This window comes from Physeter macrocephalus, chromosome 11, assembly GCF_002837175.3.
Source record: "Physeter macrocephalus isolate SW-GA chromosome 11, ASM283717v5, whole genome shotgun sequence".
NCBI classification, from domain to species: Eukaryota; Metazoa; Chordata; class Mammalia; order Artiodactyla; family Physeteridae; genus Physeter; species Physeter macrocephalus.
This window is the reverse complement of record NC_041224.1, coordinates 96,093,217-96,116,959: the sequence shown is the minus strand read 5'-3', so window position 1 is coordinate 96,116,959 and position 23,743 is coordinate 96,093,217. Positions and strand designations below refer to the sequence as shown.

General features: G+C 37.6%; 1 protein-coding gene across 3 annotated transcripts in view; it reads right to left on the bottom strand.

The window, feature by feature from the left end:
- The window catches only part of ZNF106 (zinc finger protein 106), a 62,927-nt gene that overhangs the window by 19,153 nt on the left and 20,031 nt on the right, over positions 1-23,743 (bottom strand). For 2 of the 3 annotated variants that reach the window (XM_028495419.2, XM_028495420.2), the window contains 10 exons: positions 15,719-15,916; positions 10,305-12,482; positions 8,626-9,259; positions 7,394-7,463; positions 5,900-6,057; positions 5,759-5,819; positions 4,915-5,253; positions 2,150-2,930; positions 1,734-1,789; positions 711-856 (listed from right to left, as the gene is read on the bottom strand). In XM_028495419.2, the coding sequence (XP_028351220.1) occupies positions 711-856; positions 1,734-1,789; positions 2,150-2,930; positions 4,915-5,253; positions 5,759-5,819; positions 5,900-6,057; positions 7,394-7,463; positions 8,626-9,259; positions 10,305-12,482; positions 15,719-15,916 (4,621 nt within the window). The remainder of the gene's footprint in view (positions 1-710; positions 857-1,733; positions 1,790-2,149; positions 2,931-4,914; positions 5,254-5,758; positions 5,820-5,899; positions 6,058-7,393; positions 7,464-8,625; positions 9,260-10,304; positions 12,483-15,718; positions 15,917-23,743) is intronic. The other variant, XM_007104871.4, reaches the window with a different exon arrangement.

Here is a 23,743-nt window from a genome sequence, read left to right as displayed (position 1 = left end):
TGGTACGTGGGCCTCTCACTGTCGTGGCCTCTCCCGTTGCGGAGCACAGGCTCCGGACGCGCAGGCTCAGCGGCCATGGCTCACGGGCCCAGCTGCTCCGCGGTATGTGGGATCCTCCCAGACCAGGGCACGAACCCGCGCCCCCTGCATCAGCAGGCGGACTCTCAACCACTGCGCCACCAGGGAAGCCCTGTTGCTCTTCTTAATAACCGGGATAATTAATCAACTCTCAGGGAAAATGCCTCCTCTTATATTGACTACTTCCCCAGTACTCACTCTATCCCTTCTCTATTATGTAGCAGCTATGTGACAGATCTCAGCATCAACTCCAGGGCTGGGACCTGACTGTCGCAAGCCTATTGTTATAATCCCAGTTCCTTTTGCCAAGTGATTGTTCAGACAGGAAAGCACAGGACCCTCTTTTGGTGGTGGGAGGGAAAAGAAACCCCTGTGGCTACTGACATCTATCTGTGAGCAGGAGGATAACTTGCTTTAGGAAAAGGTGATACCAGAGAAGGCAGAATGGAGATAAAGAAAGAAATTAAGTCTCCAGTGACCCCACTGAGACACTGGATCAACTGTATCTAAAGTTAGTCTAAAGCCCACTCCATGTCTGGACAGCAAAGAAACTCCTAGTCTAAAAGAGAGTCAGCTGAAGTTTCTAAAACCTGCAACCAAGCAAAAATATGCAAATTGATGTATCAACTTACCACGAGATTATAAACTCGAACAGTTTTATCTGCTGAACAGGTATACAGTAAATTCCCAAATATCTGAATTGCATTCACTGCAGCTTGGTGCCCCTCAAAGCTCCCTTCTGTGGGCTCATCATCATCTCCTGGCTCTGAAGATATTTCTAGAAAACAAGAATATGTTTCAGAGATGTGTCTGCTTGTGTCTCAAAAGATACTAAAAAATTTAAACCATTACGAAAAAGTGCTCACTGGATTCTCCTTAAAGCCTAGTTCCCCCAGCAAAACACCACATTTTCATTAGTGATCTTCACTATGAAGATTTCGTAATAAGAAAAGGCAGGGAAGACCTTTCACTTCGGAACAAGATACTTATATAGTGAGCTTTGAGTGATACCCATAAGGCACCAAGTATCTTTCCACAACCAGTTTCCTCTGCTGCCAGTTATTTTGTTGAGTAAGGCATTATTTTTTAAGTAGTTCCTTCTCAAAGCAAAATCCCCCAGAGCCAACAAAACCTAATACAATTGTCCCTTGGTATCCAAAGGGGACTGGTTTCAGGACTTCCCCCCTCAACACCAAAATCCACAGATGCTCAAGTCCCTTATATAAAACGGCGTAGTATTTGTATATAACCTATACACATCCTCCTTTTTACAGCTGACCCTTGAACAACATGGTTTGAATTGTGCAGGTCCACTTACACACGAGTTTTTTTTTTTTTTCAATAAATGCATATTACACGATCTGCAGTTAGTTGAAGCCATATAGATGTGGAACCGAAGACACAGAAGGCCAACTATACTAATTAGTTGAACACGTAAGACAGCCAGGTAAGAGAGATGGGAGTAAGAAACTGAAATGCCAGGATTTGAGGATTTAGGGATACCATAACTGCTGGTCAAAGCTATCCTCTTGGTAACAAGCCCAGTCCCCACCTCCTATTGTATAAGCATATTTAAGTAGATTTAAACCCTGGCTCTAATATTTACAATACTTTTTTTCTGTGATTAATTTAAATAAAACTGAACAACCAAATACCTGAAGAGTTCTTTGATCCTTTTATGGAGGAGATCACAGTCTGAGTTTCTGCCACACTACAAAATAATAGCAAAAGTCTTCTTAGCATCTGTGTGAACAGGACAGGCAGTAAAACTTATAGTTTCCTGACTCAAAAGATTGTTCTAAACAATGGACAAAATAGCAATGATATAAGAGATCGGTTTCTCCATCTGAAATTTCTATATGAAAGGAAATAAAAGTACAGTAAATATTTACAACACAAATGAGAAAACAGAAAATCTCCATTGCTAAGGTTTGATTCTTCCATACCCATTATCCCTACTGATTTTCTATAAATGTGACTCTAAAAAAATTCTGATTCAGAACAAAAAGTTCTATTTTTCAAGAATAGAATGGTGAAAGCTGTTCTGATTGGACCAACACAGTGTCCTTACCTTACAGGGATGCCATCTTTATAACGGGAGCCAATCTCACTGGTAGAGCTAACTTCATCACAACCAGAGCGAGAAGTTTCTAATGAGTTTAGCTCTGTGGAGTTCCGAATATCCTTTTTAGATGGGCTGTCTGGTTTCTCTTCTCCAGATTCAGAAGACTCAATGGCTACCACTTCTAACTGAGGATTAGGAATTTCTAGGACTTCCAGAGACGAGTCACTATCTGGTTCATCTCTGACACTCTCTTGTTCTGGACCAGTTCTGCTATCTTCCCAGGTGGAGGTTGTCACTTTCCCCCCTTTAGTGGACTTTCCAGTTTTTACTTTCCTTACAGGTTTAGCAGTAAATATATCCTGTTCAGTGTCACTGTTCTCAGGAACACGGGCAGCCCGCAGAGTTTTCTTCTTCCTAAGTTTCTTCTTTTTCTTGTTCCCCCTAGCTTCAGCTGATGTCAGAGTGGACTCTGCCTGCTGTTCTGGATGGTCAGCTGGAGAGTGGGGCTCTTTCTCTAAAGGGGTTTCTGAAGCAAAGGACAATCTTGGAAAAGAACTGGTACAGGCTTCAGACCCGCTGTTGCCTCTGTTTGGCTCTTCACCTTCTTTATTTATGCTAGTAAGACAAGCTGATTGGGAAGAGGGATTGTTCCCTCTGTTTCTGGTATTTCCTTGCTCCACAGAAAACTTCAGTTCTTGGCTAGGCTCATGGAATCTCTCTGTTAGCTCTGATAAGGACAATGCTGCAGTGATAACTGGATAAACTGGACTACTGTCACTGATCTCTCCTGAATTGAGAAGGAAAAAAAGAATTATTCCATCGTTTTTGTGTCTGGTATTTGTAGTCATAAACTACAGTTATCACTGATTGAACTTATACCAAATAATGACATTTCGATATGTTAACAACTTTAACAGTCATGGTTTAGTTATCTCACCCCTCAGCTTCCCATAACCTACACATATTTCTATTACAGTATTTATATACTTTGCCTTGCATTAATCTCACAAATTACATGCATGTCTCATACCCTACAAAAGCTCCTTTTATGGGCAGGGATTGTTTCTATTGATCTTTTTTCTTTCTTGTTTGAAATGTCCACATATTTAACAATGTGTTTTACTCTTAGTAGACACTTAAATATCTATTTAGCTAAAGTGCTTTCACCTTTATTTCTTAGAAGTTTTCATTATGCATTTTACCTGTATATCATCCAATTTAGCTACATGCTAGCAGTTAAAAAGTCAGCTGACTTAAAATGTCTATTTTCTTTGACTTAGTTATTTCATGTCTAGAAATTTAAACTGATGAAATAATCACAGACATACTCAAAGACATATACAATGCAGCGTTATACAGAATACAAAAAAAGGAAAAAATGTAAATATTCAAAGATTATATAAATTATTGTATATTCAGATTATGCAACTTCTGAAATATTATACAACTAGTAAAAGTGTTTTAGATGAATTATTTTTATGACACAGGAAAATGATCATGATAATTAAATGGGAAAAAAAATCAAGTTATAACAGACTATGACTTGTCCTTTGTATAAAGTCTCGTGTAAACACATAAACATTTATAGTTTTAAAAGACTGAAATATATAACAAAATAACAAATCCACATTTTTATAGTTCCCCAATTTTTTACAATGAACATGAATTAGTTTTGCAATCAGAAAAGGAAATAAAATACAAGCTATTTTTGAAAAAAATACTACTAGTTTTTTGAAAATGCTAAATAGTACCCATATAAAAATAACATAATTCAATATGAAAGATAATATACATTTGATGTAGATATCAATGATTAGTGTTGCAACAGATAGCAAAATGTAGGATAATTCTTCAGACTTTTTGTTTTTGCTCAAAAAAAAAAATCACACAATATCAGTTTGCTTCTTTCATTTTAATATTTATTTATTTATTTATTTATTTAGGCTGTGTCGGGTCTTAGTTGCAGCAGGTGGGATCTTTAGTTGCAGCTCACAGGCTTCTTAGTTGCAGCATGCGGGCTTCTTAGTTGCAGCATGCGGACTTCTTAGTTGCAGCATGCAGACTTCTTAGTTGTGGCATGCATGGGGGATCTAGTTCCCCAACCAGGAATCGAACCCAGGTGCCTTACATTGGGAGCATGGAGTCCTTACCCACTGGACCACCAAGGAAGTCCCTGTTTGCTTCTTACTTAATTTTCAGTGTAGCACCACTGTGGTTATGCAAACTTCAGGTGAGATTTTAAATAGCTTGGAAGTTATTCTCAAATGGTAACTAGGTAAGAATTATTTTATGAAGAGAGTAAAAACCCTGACTATTTCTCAAAACCACCCAAGTTTCTATTAGATGATTCCAAACCCCAGAGCCCTCTGCCTTTCATCATGGCCACCTGCTCCTCAGGTCTATATTAACCCTAGTTTGTACTTGAAATGATAAAGATAGTTAAGTAATAAGAAATTCAGAGGATATATCTTATCTAGAAAATTGACTAAACAACTTCAATGCCATTTATCTCACAAAAAACAAATAATTCTGCACCAATCCTAATAAATGAAACCTGTTAAGTGCTAATCCAAAGTCACTTCAGTAATCCTACATTAGAGAAAATTAGAAAAAGGTTACCAATATTTAAATAATCTTCCTAAATAAGAAAACTTCAAGAAAAACTGTAATAACTTCAGTTTTAATGGGCAAGTATGATGTTACATCACTGATATAAAATTGCCGTAGACCCACTACAGGGTTGCCCTTAACCCAGAGAAAAGTTTACATACTATTAGCTTGCAGTAATTCCTTGGACACATTGCAAGCAGAGCCTTGTGACACATCATTCACATTCTCATCTTGTTCAGGAGACATGGGTTCTTGTTTAATCTGAACTGATGAGTCTGGAGCAGGAACACTGCCATGGGCTTGGAAAGTAGATGTGATTCCTTGGAGAGGGGCTCCAGTGGATGATGGAGACACATGGGAAGATGAAGCCTCCAGGAAAACCGGGAAAAAAGGAGTAGGCAGCAGTGTGGCATCAGCAGATGTTTGAGATCTAATGTTCCTTTGTTCTCGTGTAAGGTTACAGGGAACCTGGTCTGGACGCTCAGAAGGTTCATATGTTTCTAGAATGGGAAACATACACAAATGCAAAAATGTTATCTGAAAAGCCACTCATTTCTGAGCCAATTTGTATTTTTAAAGATTACAAGAGAATTTTTAAAACCCTCATAATTCTTTAAAATAGATTATTATATAAGCTATAATATATTATATATATATTATATAATATATATATATAACCACCAAAGATACAGACAGAACAGGCATTAACATTCTAATTTTTCTGATTTTAAGTGACTGATCCAAAGTCACATCGGTACTAACAGAAGAGACAAAATTTGAACCCTAGTCTTGGGATTCCTAACCTAGGACTCTTTCTGTAACATTATCTCCACTGCTAAGCATTTTGGGGATGTACAGTCTCACAGGCCTTTCTATAGAAGGATAAAACCAAGGAGACACGAGAAAAATCATATTAACTTTTTCATAACTACTTTAATTCCCCTCCACAGAGAACCAAAAAGTAACAAGTTACAGAGGGTCCAATCCATCAGATTCTCTGAATACCTTGTAATCCCTGTAGAATCTGTATTCTATGGGTCCTCAGGGCACTCATCTCCATAGTTATCTAAAAATAAAGTATTTTGTTAAGCATTTTTAAATCCAACTTCAAGATGATCCATTTTCACTAGACATTCCATCTGCTACTACCTGCTGCTTGAGCATAAGTAGCCTCTGAACTTCAACATAAGCTGTCTGAAGAGCTGCACGGGCTTGCAGAAGGTTGTTATCCATGCACTGCAATGATTTGCTTAGTTCTTCCTCCCTTAAAGAAATATGCAGCAGCTGGTCAACCTGAGAACGTTCTGTCAAAAGAAACCATAAGGTTCAGTTTAATACTGGAGATTTCTCTTTAATAATACAGTTCCTCAGAAGATGGAACTGCATCAATTGTCTAGGACAGGCCTTTATTTTCTCCCCACTAGGTCAATGGAAGGAGACTCATCAAATTTTACAAATCATGTAGTCAAGCCTGATGTTGTCAGAAACCAAGCCTCATGGTTTCAAGCGTACCACCATATGGTACCAATTTACCAAATCACCATCTTCCACCATGACCCTTCCAAGCAAAATCTCTGCCCCAGGCAAATCAACTCTTCTAGGTTTCATTTCCCATGTTCCTTTATCTACTACCCTCTTCACCCAAGGCTTTGGCTTAGATTGGGCCCCAAACCTGAACTGCTTGCGCTCTCTTCCCGATTCATATTTTTTTAGTCTGTTAATTTAAAGTAGTTCTCTTTATTACAAAAGGCATCCTGAAGAAAATATAGCTTTGAAACAGTACACTTAAGTTACTTTAAATAAAATGTTCTACTATGTGCACGTATTTGTCATCTTTATGTTTGCCTCTTTCCCATTCAATACTCCAAGACCTCTCCCCTAAACTCCAGACCCACATATCCAACTACCAACTTGATACCTCTACCTAGGTGTCTCTAAAGTCCTTTAACTCAAGGGATCCAAAAGGGAACTCACCATCTTCCTCTACCCTCAACCTGCAACTCTCATGGAATTTTCTAGCTCTACAAATAATGCCATCATCCACCCAATTGCCACAGCCAGAAAATGAGGTCACCCTTGACTCCCACCTTATCTATCACATCCAATCACCAAAAGTTCATCCAATCACTTCCTGCACTAGCCCTTATACCCTAAGGGTGTTAGAGTCAGTGGAAGGCAAGAGTCATAGAAGCATATCAGTCAGGGAGCCACACTAATAACTTCTCTACTTAACTCACATGAGAAGAGCAACCAAGATGCCTCAAAAATGGAAAGTGAGAGAAATGGCTATAAATGACCAAGAGGGATAAAATTTTTACTAAATGTCCTATTCCTCTTCACCCCACTGAAAAGGCCCAATGACACTTTCTAGCTATACACTGAATTCAATGTGTCCAAGATATATATTAACTTTAGCTTTCAGGTCTAGGTGGCATCATATATTTCTTCTACACCTGCACCTGGATATAGTAGGAAATCAAACATTTTCTATGCCCTTAAGCAAGACGACAAAAATATCAAATATAAATAAATAAATAAATGGGCATTCCATGTTTGATAAGCTACACTCTGTATCAAGTTGTAAAAAGGCTGAATTGCTGTAAGAACAATTTCTTTCTGCCAGAATATTCTATACTATACCTTTCTTTCCTTTAATTTTCCTTCTTTTATTTTTTCTCTCAAGACTTGGGAGTTCAGGAGAAGATCCATCCTAAGGAGATAATGAAAATTGAATAATATTAAATATGTAAAGGCCATTATCCAGGAGGGGAAAAAGAGAACCAGTTCTAAGACAGTCATACATTATTCTTCATTATTGCTACCATCTCTAACAGGGCAGTAGGAGTCTCATGAACATGGTATGAACTCATATTAGTTGAATGAATGTATCTGATTTAAAAAAAAATACAATCCAAGGTCAAATACCTCCCTAGCATCCTAGAGGGATGCTAATCCCACAGGGCTTAGGCAAAGCATATCACCTTGGTAAAAGCTAATAATACGTGTATCTGATTTCATAGTTTCTACTTTAGAATTCAGCAAGAAAATCTTTACAACAAAAAACTCAACAGCCTGAGACAAGCCCCAAGATATTAGCTTTGTCATAAGACAATCTCTCATCCAATAATATCCACTACAGCATCTAGCTCAAAGGAGCAGAGTTGGAATAACTACTTTGTTATATTGTCCCAATATTAAAGGAAACAGCCCATTTTCACACAGTGTCGATTCCAGACTATATTACCACCAGCAACTCTTTCTTTTCAGAAAGGGTTCCTGAAAGGGTTAGGCAATATTAATATCAGAGGTGCCAAAAGAGAAGTATCAGTGAAGTAATGGATTCTAAAAAGAACAGGCTGGGTAACTTAAGTACAAAAGATAGAGTAACAGAGACTAAGACTATGCTCATATAGATGTACTCTCATAGTATAAAACTACCTTAGTGTTAAGCCTAGTAGTCCTGGGTCCGACAAGCATACATGCCCTACAAATGCAACACTAGAGTACCTTTCTTCAGCAGCAGTACAGAATGCATCATGAAAACAGATAAAGTTACAGCTGAAGATGTGGCTCATTCCTTGATCAGGTGATACAAAGAATCATTGGCTTAGATACTAGTTTTAGAGATGACTTCATATTTTCCTAGTACTATACATTCATATTCAATTACATCTAACTTATTAGAGTTACTCAGTTAAAGAAACCAGTAGGATAAGAATATGAAAGTTAAGAGTAAGCTTCAGAAATCTTTTATTCCAGAGTAGGGAGAACCACAACCCCAGATACCCAAGAAAAATTAAAGTTAAGTCTTTCTAATTAAGGCCAAGTCACCTCATGAAATGTTCTACAAAAAGCACAGGAATCATACTCACTCCAGTGGCTCTTCGTTTCTTTCTAATATTCTGGACATCATTTTGTTCAGCACCAGAAGTACAGCTACTGTCTGTGGCTGCATCTGTCAAACTGGAGATTGCAAGGGCTAAGGATGCATTTGATGATAAAGAGTTTCCTTCTCCATTACTCTCCTGGGCATTGCGATTCTCTGAAAGTGGTGTAGAGCTCTCCTGGCTGTGCAGGTCTTTTGCCAAATGCATCAAAGGTATCGTATGGTCAGATGATAATTGAGCACTATGTCGCCTTCGAGTAGCAACATTTTCAACTCTTTCATCTGTTCTTACGGAGGCAACTAGAGGTGTCACTTCCTGCTTAAGGCTCATGGTTGTTTTTTGACTCTGTGCAGACCTCAATGAGTTATTAGGTGAAAAAATCTGCTGGGGCTCATTTTCTTTGCCTGTACCTTCCTCACTGAAGAAGCTAAACACAGAAGGAGTCCTGTCCATGATCACACTGCTCTCTGAAAGGCTTCGCTTCCTTGCCAACCCAGGGGATGAAGAAATGGAAACACCTTCCCACTGGAATCCTTCTAGACTGGACAGATCAGGCTCCCCATCCAAATCCAAGACCTCCTGTTCATTTTGAACTAGAGGCACCATTTCGATGCCAAACCTCGAGAAAGAAAGAAAAAGAAAAATAATTAATCAGACATGGTTGGGAGAGGGGGCACCACTTAATGTGCCAGACTCTGTTAAGCACTGAGGTTACAAATATAAATAGATGGTTTCTGACCTCAAGGAGCATTAAGACTTCTAAACATAAAGTAAGTTAACTCTATTGTAAGTATTATAATGTAACAAGTACCAAATTAGATATCTGTAGACAGCTATATAGAAAAGGAGGGAATAAAAACTGAGGGTTTTATTTAATATGGAGCTCTAAATCAACAATAATAAATACGTAATTTTTAACAACAAATAAAAAATAAACAAAAATGTTTATTAAGCATTTACAAGCAGCAGACACCATGCTAAGAACTTTATAATCTCAATGATACTCACAAGTTACAGGAAAAGAAAAGGGGGCACAATAAGTATGTTATTTCGACAAGGATAGAAATTTAAGCCTAGAGCGCTATGTAATTATAAAGCAGGATGATTTTCAAGTAGCAAACCTATGTTGAATGCTGCTTTACCATTCAGAAAAGTTTAGTGCCTCAACATAAGATGAATAGCCAAACTATTACACAAGTACTTAGGAGAAAGTATTTTGTGATCACAAATACAATGTCCAGAGCAAATACAGAAGGATAACCATCCACACGTTCTAAGTAAAAGGTAATGAGAACAGTTATACCTAAAAGTTGTACCACTCATTAAGATCTATAGATAGATACAGGGCTATAGATTGACTTTTTTTATGTTGTCACTTTATGGCCCCTATCACCAAAGTGCTAGATTTCTAAGTTTTTTCCTTGTCCCTACTTCATTTCTCAGAAGTAGGTGTGCTTCTTTTTAACCTGAATTCCCTGCTAGGAAACACTTTATTCCATTTGTTATAGAGTAGCAGTCACTCTTGGATATTTAAACCAGACATCTACAATGTATATTTTTTGCAAACATTTAATTAAATTTAACAATGAGAATTCTCTTGACCAGAGTCAAAGGGTAAGTTTAAAAGAAAAAAAGGGAAATGGATACTGAAAAGAGGCACACACCTGGGTAAGCCTTTGCCTAGCTCTTGCTTTTTCTTGGTTACTTGCTGAATGACCTGTTCCCAGTTGACATTTCTCCGAGATGCATTTAGAATCTGCCGAAGGGTTGGCTTGAGCCCAGACTCCTTCTCTGTCTCACTCTTTCGATGACCACTGATATTGCGGATGCGGCGAGCACTATTGAGGTTTGGCTCAGGAAGGTGTGCTCCAGTTTTGCTCTTCAAGCTAATGTGACGGGTTAGATCTCTCTGGAGTGAGGCAGGAAAGCCAAGCTTACTTAGTTCAGGCAGGAGAGGGCCTGAGGGCTGACCTATATCGTTTTTTTGAAGCTCAGCATCCAAGCTAGTACTCTCAAAGCCTTCTGTTTCATAAGATACATGAGATTTAACAGGGTCATCAACCTGTGCATCTTCTAGAGAGGTTTTCAAATCTAGCAGTAAGTCAGAGTGTGGGCTGGCTACAGATGTCATTTGTAACTCAGATTCTTTCTGGTGAACTGTTGAGTTACATGGGGAAGTGGATGCCTTTCTAGATGTTTTCAGGTTTTGGTCATCCCCTCTTTTCTCATCAGCAGCATGAGTACTGCAGGATAAAACTTCTGTAGTTGCAGAACCCAGGGTTCCAATTTTTGTTCCATTCTTTTCTGCATCAGATATCTCTCCATCACTTTCATCTTCTAATGCGTCTACTTGAAACTCAATCTTCAAAGATCCTTTTTCAGACTCTTCTACATTCCTACTTGCTTTTGCATAATTCCTGGTCCTTTTAGAAGCACTAATAAGTGGATTTTGCAATGACTCATTACACTCTAGCACATCTTTGGCTTTTTGTAACGTATCACTTAAATTTTCATCAGGTTCCCTTTGAGTTCCAAATGTACTTTTATGCCCTTTTAAAACACGAGGACCTGAATTTCGCAATTTGGATATGTAAGAACCTTGATTATCTTCCACAGTGGGTTTGTTCAAGGGGTTTGAGCGTTCTCCAGGAAAAAAAGAAATCGTTTTGGTGTTTTTTGAGGGATTCTTTGAATCTTGCTTTTGAGGAGCTGATTTAGTGACTGGAATTGGAAGGAGTGGGGATTTTAGCAATGGCATCTTATTTAAGGTATGCTCTTGTTCAGGTTTTTCTATAATGGGGCACTCTCTCACTACCTCATAGGAAGCAGTGCAATCAGAAGTGGCTTTGTGATTAAGAGATCTAGTATGTGTTTCCTTTTTTTTCAGTGTTGGAGAATTATTTCTTTCATCAATTTGGGACTCTTGTATTCCTGTGGTTATCAAGCTAAAATCAAAGAGAGGCTTATCTATCGTTTCCAACTTGTTAGCAGTGACTTCTTTCACTCCCGATTGTAAATCCAGAGTCTTCTGGGAAGGGTAAGGAGTCCAGCGACGGAGCTTTTCCCTTGCTACACTGCCATTCTTCCCACTAATTTTGGAAGCTAACGTATCTGTTTGTTTAGTGGTTTGGCTTTCCAGATGCTCAAAATTGAAGTCAAGTAAGCCTTCCGAAGAAAACTTATCACTTGTAAATCCTTCAGAAGGACCTCTGTATGTGGCGACTGCACCAACTTTGTCATTTTCTTGCCGCTGCCACTTATATCTCTCTTGATTGTATTTGTTTGACTTAGATTTCTTGTTCCATAGCATAGTCATGTCTTCCATTTGACAGTTAGAATTTCTGTTTCTGCTTGGTTGAAATTTGTCTCCGGGGCCATTGTAATTCCAACTATTTGTGCTACGTACACTGGATTTCCAGTTTCCGTTACTGCTGTTCATATGCCGACTGGAAAAGCCACCTGTTCCTTCAGAATGCCAACTGGAATTCCTTCCTGTACCATTATGATTCCAATCTACCATTCCACTGTTTGAATGCCAACCACCTCCAGAATTACTATGGTTGTGAAACCAAGTTGAGGAGCCTCCTGCAACACCCTTATGCCACCCAGAACAACCTCTTGATCCACCACTACTCCTCGAAGAATGTGGGAAGCTGTTTTTCCTAGTATTATTATAGCCATCTTTCTCCCATTTCCGGTCCCGCTGAGGAGGTCCACGATGATGCCATGCTGGCTGACTGTAGCTCTCTCTGTCTTGGTAAGGAATCCGGTCTTCTCGTCTCCGCTGGGATCGCCTGTCATCAGAGTTTATCTCTTGGCTGCTATTGGAAGGTTCATCTTGCCTGGAAGAAAAAGTCTTTCATTAGTGATTTAAAAGAGTTCTCCTGGTCCCTCTAAAGGCATAACCCACCAAACTTCCCCTCTGCCATCTAGAATATGTAAGAGACTACTTTTATTTCAAATAGTAGATGCTTTCATATCTTTAAATGATATAAACTTATATTTCACAATTTATTGATTAGAAATTAGTATCTTGTGTCTCCTATCACCCCCAAAATATTAAACACTTGACACATTTATACTATCTTCCCTCTCCTGCTCCTGTTTTTCTTGGCATATTCTGGGATTTTGTCCCTATCATCCAATTATTATTTTTATATTATACAACTTTTTAAAAATAAGAACAAGTATATTTTGTAGCTATGGTTAGTTATCATAGTTAATACAATTTAAATTCACCTGCTCTTAATACCATGATTTCTTCAATAGTTGGTTCTTTCTGAAAACCCAGTTTCTTAACCTATTTTAAATGGTAAGATTTTACTTTGCATAATCACTTTCATTAATAAACACTTTATTAAGTACACATTCAGTGACTGTTAGTGGTAAAAGAAAACTTTTATGTATAGTTCCTCTTCCTGAAGGGCTTATAATCTAGCTAAGGAAATAAGTAGGGTCACAAACAGGAGTAAAATAGCACATAACAAGTAGCACCCACAGTAAGTGCTATAAGGAGCTCCATGAGCGAGAGGTTTTTATAAGGAAGCTACAGCTGTTTCAACTATTCATGTTAGACAAGGAGCTCACAGAAACATGAATAAATTTAAGCAAACATCACAGGAATAGGCGTAAAACCATTTTTATCTAAAAAGCCCCTATAGTATGCCTAGCTCAGTGCTTAGCATGTGGTACGTGCTCAAAAAATTAATGTATTGAGTACCTACTTATCATAAGGCATTTAGTGCTAATCACTTTACATAGATTATCTCATTTAATTTTCACAACTCTGCAGCAAGTAGCATTATTCCTACTTTTTAGATACGGTAACTGAGGATTAGAGAGGTTAAGTAACTTGCCTAGAGCAAGATAGCTAGTTAGTGTTACGGCAGAGATCTGAACCTTGGTGTCTGATTCTAGAGCTCTTTTTTTTTTAATTGAAGTGTAGTTGATTTACAATTCTGTGTTAGTGTCTACTATACAGCAAAGTGATTCAGTTATACATATATATATGTATATATATACAAATATATATATACATTCTCTTTCATATTCTTTTCCATTATGGTTTATCACAGGATACTGAATATAGTTCCCTGTGCTATACAGTAGGACCTTGTTGTTTATCCACTCTATACATAATAGTTTGCATCTGCTAATCCCAAACTCCCAATCCATCCCTCCCCAACTCCCCACTCCCTGTTAGCAACCACAAGTCTGTTTAGAGCCCACATTCTTAACCACTAGACCTTGATAGAATAAAAATCTCAAAGTTTCTGCAGTTGGGTTCCCTCCTTAAATTTTAAACTCAGTATTGACTTTAATTGGCTTTAAAAGCTTCGAATGTCTATAAGATTTTGGACACAAATTGGAATTTCCTCCTTTTTCACAAGACGGAATTAAAAGTTAATTTACCTAAAAGTTCAAACATCCACTTACATTATGAATTACAACTATTTCTAAACAGGAGACCCTAAGTCCCCAAGTGACAAGTGTTACTACAGATACTTGGAAGATTTTTATACCACCATTAACCAAATTGTTTTCTTGTTTCTAGGCAGTATGAAACATGACATCCAAGGAGATCACTGACTTGGCTCTACTAATTATGATCCAGAAATGAGGAGAACTGGGCGATAAGTCGGTCACAAAGTAAAATTCCTAGATCATCATGAATTGGCTAGGTCAGGGGTACAAGAGCATGCAGCTAAACCCACAGCCCAGAAAGAACAATCTAAACTAAAAACCTCATGAAGGAAAAAAGAAAAAAACCTCATGAAGAAATAAGTAGATGACTTTATAAATAGGTCACCAAAGAGGCATATAAAAATAATCAAAGAATAGTATCTACAACATGAATGTCTAATTTACTGAGAAGCTCTTTTACCCTCTGACTTAATGTTTAATCATTTACACAGATAAGCTAATAGTAGCACAAGAGGGTAAGAACAAAAATAGAAGTTAGTCTCCTAGAGGCTCCAACACCCTAAAACAAGAGTAAACTACAGCTATACTGAAAGTAGTGAGAATGTCATTTGAAGGATAAGCAACTTAAACAATTTAAGAACCATGTTGCTATGGACATTTTAAAACTAAGAAAGTCTCCTTCAAGGACTTGTTCAAAAAACTTTTAGCATATAGAATAAAAACTACTTCTTTTTTATATTCAAACCTCTAACTGAAAACGAAATACAGACCAGGGATAACTAGTATTCAAGAAGGATCTTTAAAATTTTTATAATTTGAAACTTTTTTTTATCATGTTCTAGGACTTAAAAAATTACCCCACCTCATAACTGGTTCTATATCTCTTTTACTCATATCTGAAATTTTCTGCTTCATTAATTAAACTCTTCAGACCACAAATCAGTAATGTTAAAATACAAAAGGCTAATACCTGAATTATAGATGTAGGTATGAAATTATGTAGTACAAGCTATAAAACTTCTATTGCTGAAATGATCCTGACACTGTCCAATTGAATACAAATTTATTCAATAAATATTTACTGAAGAAATTAATAATAAAGGGATAAATCAAATTTGGTAGAAGCACCATGTTAATTCACATTAGGCAAAACAATTTTTTCCTAAGGGATGAAATAAGAAATGCCATATAACATATTCAAATGAAGCTTATTCACTAATACCTTTCCACTAGAAAATCTGGATACCAAATTTATTGGTATCCAAAAAAATTTGGAAGTAATAAAAACAGTTCTAAACATAGTTATCAACATGGTAAAATTCAGATACATAGCAGCTATAGCTAGCTTTTAGGTAGGGTCAATACTGAGTTTTTGGGGTTTTTTTTTTTTAAGGAGTTAATACAGTAGTTCAAGAAAGCATTCCACTGCCTTTTATAAATAAGACAGCAACTTCAAGGTAAACTTTATAATTAAGATAAATAAGTCTGTGGCACAACTTTGTAAATCAACTATACTTCAATAAAAAAATAAAATTTAATTTTAAAAAAAGATAAGTCTGAATGCTATAGGCTGAAAAGAATGTAAATGGAAAATGTATTCTCTACTACATTCTGTTTCAGATAGGATTTTTAAAATATCAAAATTATTACTTACCGACTTTGTTCTTTCCTTTGTTTTATTAACTGAACGAGTTCCTTGTCAAAATAATCTTCCTCTTCTTCTTCCTTTCCATCATCTTCTCTTTCCTGGGCATCAACATTATCTTTGTGCAATTGGCCAGAAATGTGCTTTGCATACGCAGAAAGACCCACTTCTGTGACCCCGCACACTCGGCACTCATGACTACTGTCCCTAGGGAAAGAGGGAGATGAGGGACATTCAATTCTCCCCACTGGCATGGCACACTCACAAGAGCTGTTATAGTTTCCTCTGAAAGACACTGCACACTTTGGCACAGTGAAAAATTAGTTCTAATCAATTTCAGTGCTCCTTTCATCACTTTTTAATAAGTTTGTTCATAAGTTACTTTTGAAATGAATTAAAGATTCTTTTCCAGCAATCAAGAGGCAATACACTTTAGAATAATATAGTTTAGGAGGAGAAATCTTCTTGAATTGCTGTACTTAAAACCTTGCCAGAGGAAACGTGGTGAAAGGGGAGGCAGGGCAGGGGGGCTCAGAGCAAACAGAAGTTGCTCCAGAGCACACCCATGGTGCCAGCTGCACTCAGAAAGCCTGGCGACAGCTCTTACATTTAATCTCTGGCTCAAAAGCTTTCTCCCAGTGAAAATTAAGGGGTGGAGAAAAGGGTAGGCGGTGTAGCCAATCACAACCTGGTAACTAAATCGGAACAGCTGGAGCTCTGCCTGGAATGTGAAGATTCCGGACCCCAGGGCAAATGATACTAGTAGTCTCAGCAAACTTTTTTGGTCGGATGATACATGTGATCTACATTCTGCTTCAGAAGGGCTTATTTTAAAGGGAATGGAAAGCATTTCAGTTGTAGGAAGTTAACAGCTGTGCTAGGCAAATGGTTTTTCTCAGGTTTCAGAAAAGAACACCATTTAGAGAGAAGTATAACCAGGTTCTCGGTTAAGAAAGATAACTGGGCAGGCTTTTTCTTCTTTTACTTTACACACTTAATGGTTTATCTCATACTTGGCCAGTTTAAGAAGCCAAAGTCTTGAATCAATGTCCAGAGCTGTAGTAGATGAATAATTTAACTGCTTTTTTAGCTTCCTGAGTCCCTTGATTGGCTCAGCGATCTATGCAGTCATTGATGAGAAACACCTGAACACCATGGGCACATGTGTAATAAATGGACAGTAATAGCCGCTCAATAATCCAAATTGGCTTAACTCTATCATTTGTCTTCGGTTAATACTAGTGATATTTTTGCACTTCCTATGTCATTCTATAAAAACACACATACAAAGACATGCTGTCTTGGATAAGACAGACAGACACAGAAATACATACACAACACTGCTTCATCTTCCTCTCACATATATCCAACAAGACATGGGCAGAATTCACATCAGTTAGCCAGAAGAGACCCTCAAAATTAAGCACCTCATTTACTAGAAGATGGTTTCTGTTATAGATCATCTGAATATTCATTAAAAACAAAAAACTTACTGAGCAACTACTAAATTCCAGGAAACAAGCTAAGTATATGGTTAATGGTGACAAATTATAAACAAACAATGCCCAGTAAGTAAACAAAACACAGTTTTTTACTTTTTACGAATCATGAAGAACACCTCAGACAAACGGAGAAAATTCATAAGTTTCCATCTCTCCATCTTTTTTTTGACTTTGTACCTCAAATGCTCTGGATGCAATATAGTCTTTGACATTAAGATTCATTTTAATGAGTTCTGACCAGATTCCCTGAATTACCCTAAATACCGATAGTTTAATTCCTTCTAATCCTCCAGGAACTTAAATACATTATTTTCACTGAGAGTTTTCAACTGTATTTTACTGCAATTATATAGTTAAAGAAAAATAATCCTCAACTTTCTTCAGTTTACCTGGGATATCCACACTCTTCTCTCAAGCAATTAAAATTAAGGTAGTTCATTCAAAGTGAACGTTAACTCGTAACAGAAAGCAAGCCTTTTCTCACAGCAACACAGAATGAAGTTTAAAATGTATATATAGGGCTTCCCTGGTGGCGCAGTGGTTGAGAGTCTGCCTGCCAATGCAGGGGACACGGGTTCCAGCCCTGGTCTGGGAAGATCCCACATGCCGCGGAGCAACTAGGCCTGTGAGCCACAACTACTGAGCCTGTGCGTCTGGAGCCTGTGCTCCGCAACGGGAGAGGCCGCGACAGTGAGACGCCCGCGCACCGCGATGAAGAGTGGCCCCCGCTCGCCGCAACTAGAGAGAGCCCACGCACAGAAACAAAGACCCAACACAGCCAAAAATAAATAAATAAATAAATAATTTTTAAAAAATGTATATATAAATAGAAATCTATCCCCAATGGGCAGCATCAGAAGAATCTGAAGACTGTAACAAACTTGGCATACATAATTTACACTATAATAACAACTCAAATCAACTGAATTTTCTGGTTAGAAAATCTTTTGGGCTTTAAACTCTCTACAACTGTGGAAAATGTTTTTAGTCCACTTTTCTACCTAAAAGTTTATACAATGCTAAACTGTATATTGCAGTACCAGGGACATCATTCTAAAAGGTATTCTTGAATAAAATCCCTGATTTTATCCTTACTTCCAAAATGCAGAGAATTTTTTTCTTTTTTCTTTTGGCTGCGCCGCTTGGCATGCGGGATCTTAGTTCCCCGACCAGGGACAGAACCTGTGGCCCCTGCAGTGGAAGCACGGAGTCCTAACCACTGGACCACCAGGGAACTCCCACGGAGAATTTTTCATATGTCCAAACCATCAAAATCCCTCTTTAAAAGACATAATTGGAAGACCACACTGACTTTTTAAAATATTAAGGAATGTAGTATAGACAGTAACTAACTCTGTTAAAGATAAATATCCATAATCATAAACCCACATATTTTGCAATTTCCAAAGCACAAGTATATGTTGGACATGTATCAAACAGATTTTTAAAACATTTTTGCTTTCATTGCAACCATAATTCCAAAGTTACTTGATAGAAAAATAACTCAAGATCCTACCCAGAAGGGTATAGCAATAAGTGCAACATAAAAGTTAACACTAAAAACACAGATTTATCAAAACACAGAAATCCCTAACATTTTTCTTATAAATGAAATCGTTTTTTGTTTTTTGGTTTTTTTTAAAGATAAGCTTTACAAGAAACTTCAAAAAGAGAAAAGAGAGAATCTATATTTATACTGGGAAAGAGCAGGATAGGTCAACCACATCTTGTGAAAATTCAAATGTGTCTGTGTCTGGAGTCAAGCATATTACAATATGCATTCAGGGTCCCAAATAGGGTGTTTGGGAAACCACATGTTCTTTAAAGCTAATAGCAAATTAAATAATATTTGAATGATGCTATTTTCCAATTTTTTATCAATAACCAGTTAAAATACTACTTTGTATAAATATATAAAATAATTGTTGGGAAAAAAGTACTGGTTTACTTCCTGACTAATAAAGGCAATAATTTTCCTCAGAGCGTTTTAACAGAGGGCCCAAATTAGCTTCATCCTGTTACCACACAATTTCCTCTCATGTGTGAAAGGCAAAGCCTTCAGATATTCTATCCACAAGCTCCTCTTTATTAAGCTTGCTCTAACTATCGCACAACAGCTGGATGATAAATTAAGGTTTGTGCCCTTTTAATAGCATCTATCTGTAGAAACTACTTACAGGCCATACATCTGAACAAGTACATTAGGAAAAAATAGGGAAATGCTCCAGATGTCTACAATCGTGATCTAAATAAGTTACTCACTTCTCAATCACGCTTGCATTCAAAACCTAAAAAAATGCTCTTTACATTTCTTAACCAGATCACAACCCAAAATTATAGTGATACTTAATATCAGAAGGCCAGTTAGTAATTAAACATGAAATCCAGAAGAAATAATCACAAACTGAGGATAGGAAGAAAAAACATAATGACTGATAACTATTTGTCCCTTTGGTACAAACTAGTGATGACTGTTTGTCATGGCAATAAATGTTTTGTCATGGCAATAAATGTTCCAAGTCAGTAAATGATTTTTAAGATTGTGTTGTTTTTTATAGTTTTGCCAGCTGTTTTTCCTTGCTACCTGCTTGCCTTCTCCCTTATAATTTGTACTAGCCAGGAAACCATACCAAACCTTATAGCACTATATCTAAAATATGAGTAAATTAAGTACCAAAGTGCTCTCCTCTAAATAAAATGAGTTTGGGTGTTAACACTGACATTACTATTGTCAGTTCAGAGGCTTCCAATGCTTATTCCTTAACTATCTGATTATGCTCCAAATAACTAAAAACAGTAGACAAAATCTCCATGGCACAATTAAGTTGATGAGTGGGAGGAAAGGAGAAACAAATTACAGAGCAATACATATATGGCATGTGGTTCAGTTATGGTAGTAAGACAAAACAAAATGTGTGTATATATAAATATAAATCTATGTATACACACAGAAAAGAGGTTTGGATAGGATATACACTAAACTGTTGACTTGCCTCTAAGAGGGGAGTAGGAAGAGGGGGAGGGAGTGAAAGGACCTCTACGTTTTTTACTTTTTATGATTCTGTATTGACTATGAACATGAATCTTAAGTTATCAAAATTTGTTTTTTTTAATGTTTAAATTAGCTAATTAGTGATCTTTGAATAAAATAAGGCATTAGTCTTAGAACAAAATGAGCTTCTCTCCTAATGACTAGATTTACTAACCCCATTTGTTTTGTTTGATTTTATAATACAGTACAGGTCACTAAGAAGCCCAGAAAAAGGTGAATTCCAGAAAGAAGTATGTCCGAAATGGGATCAAATAATTAAGGTAATCCACATATAGGGAATCAAAGGTTGACTGTATTTCATATATTCCAATGATAATGAGTTAAAGATCATATATACTCAAGGTATTATAAGGGCTCTCCACATTAAATCTGGGTGAATGCCTCTTTTATACTGCTGCTAAGACCTAACCTTCACACAGTAAAGGACTGAGACCATGGAAAAATTCCACTAATATGCTAAACAGATGCTGAAAGTTTAATAACATATTAATTTGCCCACACAACCTGAAACTATATTACTTAAAACACAAATAATTCCAAATGACTTAGGTTGGCATCTTGATCAAAGCTTGCACAGTAAGTCCCCTACATACAAATGAGTTCCGTTCCGAGAGCGCATTCATAAGTCCAATTTGTTCGTAAGTCCAACAAAGTTAGCCTAGATACCCAACTAATACAATCAGCTATATAGTACTGTACTGTAATAGGTTTATAATACTTTTCACAAATAATAATACATAAAAAACAAAAAATAATGAAAACATTTTTAACCTTACAGTATAGTACCTTGAAAAGTACAGTAGTACAGTACACCAGCTGGCATACAGGGGCTGGCATTGAGTGAACAGGCGAGAAGAGTTACTGACTGGAGGAGGGCGAGGAGGTGGGAGATGGTAGAGCTGAGGGATCGTCAGCAATAGGAGATGGAGGGCAAGCTGCAACTTGCGTTCACTCAGATTTAATGTGGAGAGCCCTTATAATACCTTGAATATATATGATCTTTAACTCATTATCATTGGAAACTATGAAATACCGTCAACATTTGATTCCCTATATGTGGATTACCTTAATTATTTGATCGTCACACCTGACGTTGATGGCACAAGTTCTGGTTCCTTGCTGGATTCAATTCTATCTACCCTATTGAAAAAATGATCCAGTGATGTCTGAGTAGTAGCTCTTTTTTTCTTGTCATAGATAACACGGTAGCACTGGATTGCATTCTGAACGGGCGCTGCAGCCTTCAAGTACCATTCTACGTTCAGGTCCTGTGCCTCAAAAACTAACAGTGCCTCCTCAAATAAAGAAAATCCCCTTGCCATTTCCTGCATCATGAATCTCTTCGGTTCTTCAGTTACTTCTTCTTCCTCTTGTCTCTCTTCGTCCTTTCTCTGGGCCTCCAATTCCACCAGGTCTTCACTAGTAAGCTCTTCGTGTTGCACAGCAAAGAGTTCAATGAAGTTGTCCTCTTGCAGATACAGCTCCAGCTTCTTGCTGAGGGTCACTAAGTTGCTGAAGACCTCTTTGGACTCCTCATCCACCTTCTCAAATCCACGAAAATCGTGAACAAACTGTAGGCAAAGGTTCTTCCAAACCCCATTCATGGTGACAGCCGTAACCTCATGCCAAGCAAAGTCAATGTTTTTTGTGGCCTTGTAGATGTTATAGTCCTTCCAAAACTGTCACAAGGTTGCTCCTGATTCGTCACTCACCTTTACCGCCTGACAAAAAGTGTGACATAAATAATATTTCTTGAAAGTTGCTACAACTCCCTGGTCCATAGGTTGGATGAGCGACATATATTCGGGGGCAGATGCACTACTTTGACTTCAGGATGAAAGTTGTCTATGAATGGGGGTGGCCTGGAGCATTGTCAAGCAGCAAAAGAATGTTGAATGGGACGTCCTTCTCCAAGCAATGTCTCTACCTCTGGGATAAAGTGGTGTTAAAACCAGTCCTGGAAAATGGCCTGTGTAACCCAGGCTTTGGGGTTACTCTTCCACACGACAGGAAGAGAGCCCTTGGCTATGTTTTTAAGGGCTCTTGGGTTCTCTGAATGATAAACTAAGAGAGGCTTCAGCTTCATATCACCAGAAGCATTGCCACCAAATAACAGAGTTAGCCTATGCTTTGCTGCTTTATAGCCTGGCAACCACTTTTCCTCCTTAATGATATAACTTTGGTCTGGCATCTTCTTCCAGTACAGTCCTGTCTCAACCACATTTAAAACCTACTTGGGTAAATACGTGCCTTCATCAATAATTTCTCGAAGCATTTCAGGAAATTCCCGGGCAGCTACTGTATCTGCACTCGCTGCCTCACCACTTACTTTTACATTGTAAAGGCTGGCTCTAGCCTTGAACCGATGAAACCAGCCATGGTTAGCATTAAAAGACACGCCCTCTGATTCTTTGCCACGTTTCTTCTTCAAGTCTTCATAAAGGCTTTTAGCTTTCTCTTGAATCAACATTAGGCTGAGTGGGACTCAACGCTGATGCTGATCCTACATCCACACATTGAGAAGCTTCTCCATCTCCTCCATCACTTTTCCACACTTCTTCAGTATTATTGTCGACATCGTTGGCCCAGCAGACTTCGCTGTTCCATGATCTCATCCTTCTTCTTTAGAATCGTGCTGATGGTTGAACAATTCATGTTATAAGAACAAGCGACATCTACCATCTTTTCGCCTCGCTCCACTCTCTCAATTATTTTCACTTTGTTTCCGTCGTTATTGCTTGGCGCTTCTTAGCAGTACCAGCTACCTCACTGCTGCTTTTAAGCTTGCTTCTGGGCATTCTGGACTTGAAATAAAAATACTGTACTACTGTACTCTCTATAGTACTTTACAGTAAAGCACACAAAAGCACAACCACTTGCAGAGGATGCACACACATGACAATGTATGCTAGACACATGAACTAACTTATGTAATTGGACATGGGAACACACATTCCCATCTGTGAAAGTTCACAGCTTGAAGGTTCATATGTAGGGGACTTACTGTAACCATTATTCATGGACTAAGATATAATTCATATTTCTGTTTCCCAAAGTTTCTCTGTTCCATACGGTCTCCAAACTTCAAATTCACACATGTCCAAAACATCAAAAGAGGAAACTTAGTTAGAAAAAAAGACACGGGATATACATACATGCTACATTTAATGCCTTAAAGGTACTTATTTGTTAGATTTTCTTTCCTTAAACATCTCAAGCTTTAATTGACAAAATAGCATTCTTAGATACTCAAGGTTTATACGTCTATTTTATTTACACGAATGAGATTCAGTGCTATTTAGGAGACTTTGGACTTTTCAGACTATTCCAGCAACAGTAAAGGTTTATGGCCTGCAATAATTTGAACGCTGCTGAGGCAATAATATGAAATGTCCTAGTTGCAAGGCTGCTGTGTAGGAATAAGAAAGCTTACTAATGAGAGAACTAACTCATCCCCACCCACCTTTTTTTTTTTTTTTT